Raw genomic sequence first — 6,000 nt, 5'->3', positions numbered from 1 at the left:
CTACATATTTTGAATTTTGCTTCATCAGATATTGTTATTGATATGATTTTTCTGTTAAAAATGTTGAATTGCATGATGTAATTGACCAAACAATCACTTAATTTTAATTTAGCTATATGTTTTGCATTAAATGTTTTATGTAGTATTCATGTTATTTATGAACAAAAATTTATTTATACTATAAATGTAGGAGTATAAAACATACTGCCTTTTATGATCTTTGAAGCTACGTATCCACAATGTAGAGACATTTAACTTAGTGGTTAGTCTGTAATGCAGTTAATTTAAGGAACTGTCTCTTAAACATTTTTCTTCCCTCAGGTATCTATGATTTTAAACTTCAATTTGATAAGATGTCAAGAAATAATTCAGATATATCTGCTTGCAAAGTGGCAGAGCAATTCAATATAGAGAGGAATGAAATGAAGCCTCCACATGAACCTCTAAGAAGCCCTCGATCGTATCCTAACTTTAGGTTGAAAAGCCCAGAGCTTGGAAGTAAAACAGTGGGAATTGCGAAAAAAAATTTTTTGTTTTGTGAACAAACTAAACGATATTTTGCTAGTTGTGAAAGCAGTCCAGCATCTTCTAACCCTAACTGTATTAACAAAGAAGCAGTTGGATCAGACATCGACAAGAAAACATCAACAGGTGATTTAATACAGCAATCATTGATTATCTTTGCTTTAGATGTTTTTGCAGCTCTTGTCAAATGTGTATAACCATATGCTAATAGGATTCACAACTTTATAAGGTCTTAGTCTGAAATTTTAACTGACTACCTTTAAAAATCAAAGTATAAATTAAAGGTAAGTTTAGATGCAGAAATCTGCTTTCTGTTACTTACGTAACTCTCTGAATTGCCTTCATGGCTAAAATAGTAATGGGAGGCAGAAATCAAGTTTTTATATAAAGACATGCCAGAAGAGGGTAATTATGGAGTAGCTTTACTTGTGAGACTATATAGTAGCTTACACATTTATGTTACTACTGTTTTATGATTTGATCTGTTGTGTTCTTGATGTGTGTCTTCCGTGAACCCTTCCAGGATCTCTGCCTAGTCGAGCAGCTAGAAGTTTTCACCTTCATTTTATTTCTTGGCACTTCTCTCATGCATGTGTCATTATTTTAATCTGCATTTCATTTATTAGTATTTCTTCTGTGAGATCATATGTTCCTTGAGGACAGAGACTGTTTTGTTTATCTTTGGATCTCCCTCAGCACTTAAAATTGTGCACTGTGCATTCTAGGGACTTAATAAAGGTTCATGAGATGATGCACTGAATCAAATATGCAAACTTTCCATTGAAATCCTACACTAGTGTTTCATCTTGGTATGATTACCTTGGGTTTTTTAAGACTGTGTTACCAGAACATGAGCTTTGTATGGTCATACAGAACCAGCATAGTTAAGTTGAGGAGCATCATGAGAAAGTTGACCATGAACTGACCTTTTTTTATGAGGGGAATGGGTTGAAAGGGGTATGGTGCATAGAAGCCAATGAAGTGGTCTGTCCACTAAGGGGTAGAGGACTTGTGATCTATATTAGTTAAAGAGTACTTACTGATGAAATCATAAATCTTCTGAAGTGTTGCAGTATAGCCCATTTAAATGAATTAATGCCATCAGCCCTAGATGTGTATGCTAAATATCTCAAAAGATGGAACTCATTATATCCTAACAGATAAGAAAAGACTAGTTGGTCATTTCATCTTCTTTTCTGGAGTGAGATGATTGCTTGGTTAAAGCACCAGTTAAAACCAGTACCATTCAGGAAGTAAACATCAATGAGAACATATTATATGTGATTGTAGGCAGCTACCTACTTGACCTACTTGAAGAGTGCTTAGTGTAAGACCTAACTAAGGCAGATGATCCTAAAATAATTTTTGAATGAAACTGGAAAGATTGTCAATAGATATGAGTTAGAATGAATCTGTTGCTAGTATTTTGGCAGTTTGTGGTCATCAATACTGGTAGTAGGACCACAACATTTGACTCCACCATCTCAGTGATTTTATATTAGGTGATGCAGTGGCAGCTAAGAAGATGGAGTTAGGAAGATTTGCTGGATTCTGTCCCAGTATATACAGAAGAAATCTACATTGAAGATAGCACAATTTTAAAGGCACATGGGGATCTAGTTTTCAAAATATCTTAAGTAAATAAAGATTCCTGAAAAATGGAAAGGACCATAGATTCCAGAAGAATAGAATAAATCATCAGATCAGCAACTACTGACCCACTTGATCATTTCTACAAAGTCTTTTGAGGATTGTAATTTTGATGAAACTTAAGAATGGAAATAGTCAATCCAGTAGTGTTCCACATTAGACCACCTTAGTCATACAGCTGACTGAAAAGGATAGAAAACACAATGTCCTGATATGTCTTTTATTTCTTTATTAAAAAGAATATTTGATCCAGTACAGCCAAAAACCTTAAAGGATCTCCTATGCATATATTAAGTTCTTTTAAGAATCCGAGATTCTATCTCATTGAACTTGGTTTAATCATCTATAGATGATTAAATAGATGGAATAATGGATATTAATAACAGCTGACATTTATATAATACTTTAAGGTTTGAAAGCACTTTACACAGATCCTCACAACTTTGAGGTAGTTATACAGATAATAAGTATTTGAAGTAAATTTTGAGTTCAAGTCTTTCTGATTACAAATGCTGTGCACTCTTCACTATGCCGCTTGTCCAACCTTAGTTTTTTATTGAAACAATAGACAATACATTTTGATTTGCCATTTTAGTGAGAGCTCTGTAGTAACTCAGCTTTGTTTACTAAAGCATTTATGTAAACTTCTATGCTTGTAGGCAGGCCTCATTTTGGACAGCCCTGGTATAGAGTATAGAATACTTTAGGTGGAGTCTGTCTATCCTGCCCTAAACACTTAACTGTGTGACACTAGGCAAATCACTCAACTTCGGTTGGCCTCATTTCATCTGTGAAGTGCACGTAAGAATAGTTTTAACTCACTTGATTGCCGTGAGGATCAAATGAGATAATATTGGTAAAGAGCTATGTAAGTGTTAGTTAATGTTGTCATTGTTGCTGATTGTCCACATTCTTGGGATATACTCCATACAAAGTTCAAACAGAAGAGGGTTTGCCCATTGACAAGCGGTTTCTTCGGATAATCTTATTCGCCCTTGACTTTTTATGTATGACCTTGAATCCTCGAAGACCAGGAGGCCATCTCAGTGAGAGCAACCAACCCCTTGCAAAAGATATTGAGTGACTTCTTTGTGAGAAACAGTTGAAGAATATGCCTTATGCTATGGCATATATGAATGGGAAGTCCACTGAGTTAGTCTGTTAGTACATTTGTATTTTGGACAGGAACTGTGGATGGACTGTGAAGGAACTGGGGTTGGATTGCATTTGAGAAGTAATGTAACAGTTTCTTTGAACACAGCTGCTAACTACTGCAAAAGCCTATTCTGTACCCCTGTTGATGGATTTTGGCTGCAGATTGTCAGACACTGTGATCTCAGAATTGAAGTTACACATGACTTAAAGAGCAACGGAAAGATGTATAACAGGCAGAAAGGTGCTGCTGCATCTTAACCATGATTCCTGTGCCAAAAGTACTATGAAAGGGTCATCAAGGACAAATACACCAGAAAAGGAGAAGCAGGATAGTCATAAAAACAGGAATGAAGTTCGTCAGTCTGAATGCTGTACTAGTGTCCATAAGATACTAAATATCCAGAAAATGGTTTCCATACTTTGGGTGGATTCTATATGGAGGTTTTACAGAAAGGCATGTATGGGAATCACGCAGATTGTGACTTGTACTTGTAAAGGGAGTAGCTTCTCTTATGAAGTCACACATACATTGAAATAACAGGTATCAACCTATAAAATAACTCTTCCTTTGTATTTCTCTAGTAAAGCCTTTTTTGTTAGCGAAATAATTTTTTATTCATAGACAAGTTTTGTGAGTAACAGTACTATTAGACCATATTCATCCTATAGGAAATTGGGACCATTGCTTAGTTTATACTTGCCACTTTCTACCCTACATTTACATACCTGTTATGTACAGAACACTGCAGGTGGAGATGCAAAGATAAATACAGTTACTGCTCTAAACGTATTTATAATAAGTATTTGTTTCTTAGATTTAAAAAATCATTCTTAAATAGTGTTTCAGGTTTTCATTTAAGTGAATTTTGGCATTATTTTTGTTTTATTAGAGAAGACTATATGTATATTATTTTTTTCTTCCCCAGGAAATTCAGTAGCAACATTAAACATTGGAAATAATTTGCCAACTAAAGAACTGAACACTGTGAGTTATTAAGTTTTTTTTTTTTTGTTTCTCTTCGGTTAAAAATCTAATATTGCATTGGAGTTAGGAATTCCTTAAATTGGAATAATCATGTTTAGATTCAGTTTACTAATCTTTTATTTGGTCAAAGGTACTATGGCTTAGCAAATTGAGAGCTGACCTTGGAGACAAGAAGACCTGGATTCAAGTGCCGCCTATGATATAGGCTGTATAACCCTAGGCAATTCACGTCTCAGTTCGTTGGGCAGTCTTTAAGATGGGTTCTTAACTTGGGGGCCATAAACTCATAGATAGATTTCAGGGAGCATGCACTTAGATGAGGGAAAATTAGGTTTTTATTTCAATATAATTGGTTTCCTTTTATTCCTTTGTATTTTATTTTATGTACTTAAAAACATTCTGAGAAGAGGTCCATAGGCTTCACCAGGTTGTCAAAGAGATCCTTGATTTAAAAACAACAAAAAAAAAGATTTGTATGTGTAAATTGCAGAGAAGGCAAAGAGAGTTTCCTTATCTGGGAAGTCCCTCTACTACAGATCTAATCCCTGTCCCCTTAACCTTTTAGCTAATAACTTTTGAAAATTCTTCAGATTTTAATACTACTGTCTTTTCTTTATAGAAGCTTAGTACTCGTTTGTCTCCTGCAAAACCAAAAATGCTACAGAATTTGAATGAGAATCCTTTGTCTCTAAGCTATGATTCTAAACTATTTAATTCATTAATACCATCACCTCGGTCAACTACTTGCCATCGTTGTGGGCTATATGGTAAGTGTGACATTTCCTTCGGGGCTCTTGATATGCTGAGTGTGTATATTTAAGTATTTCTGAAACTACATAAACAGTGCAACTCTAATCTCTTAGAAAATCGGGTAAAATCTAACAATGTTCTTATGTAATGGCATAGCAAAAGATTTCTTTTTTCATAAAAATGGGTCGTGTGGTGCATTTTAGGCTAGGAATAGGATTGACGGAAAGAATGGGATTTAACTGCTATAATGGACAACATAGTGTTGTAGACAGCTAGAATTGGAATACGAGGACCTGGCTTTGAAACCAGGTTATGTTAAGTACATAGATTGCGCATATAGAGTATCCTGGAGCACAATTTAATGGGCCAGCAGCCCTCATTGTTTAGTGTGTCAGGGATGCAGAGATGACTCTCCCAATTGCTGTTATTTCTGGTTGCTGCAGCTGCTACAACTACTCCTAATTTGTCCCTCTGCTTCCAGCTAACTTCTTTTTTTGTTTCTGAGAGGGTCTGTTGTGGAAAGGAGCATGTCTAGTGCCTTTGTTGTCCCCCTTTGGTCTCCTTGGAATTGCCTCATCTGCTCCAATGGTGCATTTGTATGGAGGAACCCAAGGTTTGTTGGGGTCAGGTGGTCTATCTGCTCTCTTCCTACTCTCCCAGCTGGCCGGCCATATCAACTGGATACATTTTACCTTTTGATTCCTTGGGCCATTTTGTTTACTATAACTCAGCCTATAACATGTGACTCCTGGGGCTCTGGTACAGGCTAGGAAGACAAAAGAAAGATGCAGTTCTTAAATTTCATAGCAGGCCCTTCATGTCAAAGTGCAGAGCAAACGGAGCAAGGTTCAGTCGGAAAGATACTTTTATTAACAAGATAAGGCCAAAAAGTTGGTTTGTGGGGAAACTGATTCAAAGGATGGACCCCTCTGCAA

The 6,000-nt window shown here is 35.9% G+C and overlaps 1 protein-coding gene across 1 annotated transcript in view; it reads left to right on the top strand.

Annotated features, from left to right (window-relative positions):
* The first annotated feature begins 350 nt into the window (after positions 1-350).
* The window catches only part of TDRD1 (tudor domain containing 1), a 59,189-nt gene continuing 53,539 nt past the window's right edge, over positions 351-6,000 (top strand). The window contains exons 1-3 of the mRNA XM_036734939.1: positions 351-651; positions 4,257-4,315; positions 4,935-5,082. Of these exons, the coding sequence (XP_036590834.1) occupies positions 354-651; positions 4,257-4,315; positions 4,935-5,082 (505 nt within the window). The 5' untranslated portion in view covers positions 351-353. The remainder of the gene's footprint in view (positions 652-4,256; positions 4,316-4,934; positions 5,083-6,000) is intronic.

The sequence above is a fragment of the Trichosurus vulpecula genome, chromosome 8 (assembly GCF_011100635.1).
Source record: "Trichosurus vulpecula isolate mTriVul1 chromosome 8, mTriVul1.pri, whole genome shotgun sequence".
NCBI classification, from domain to species: Eukaryota; Metazoa; Chordata; class Mammalia; order Diprotodontia; family Phalangeridae; genus Trichosurus; species Trichosurus vulpecula.
The sequence above is the reverse complement of the archived record's forward strand: the minus strand, read 5'-3'. Positions and strand labels throughout refer to the sequence as shown.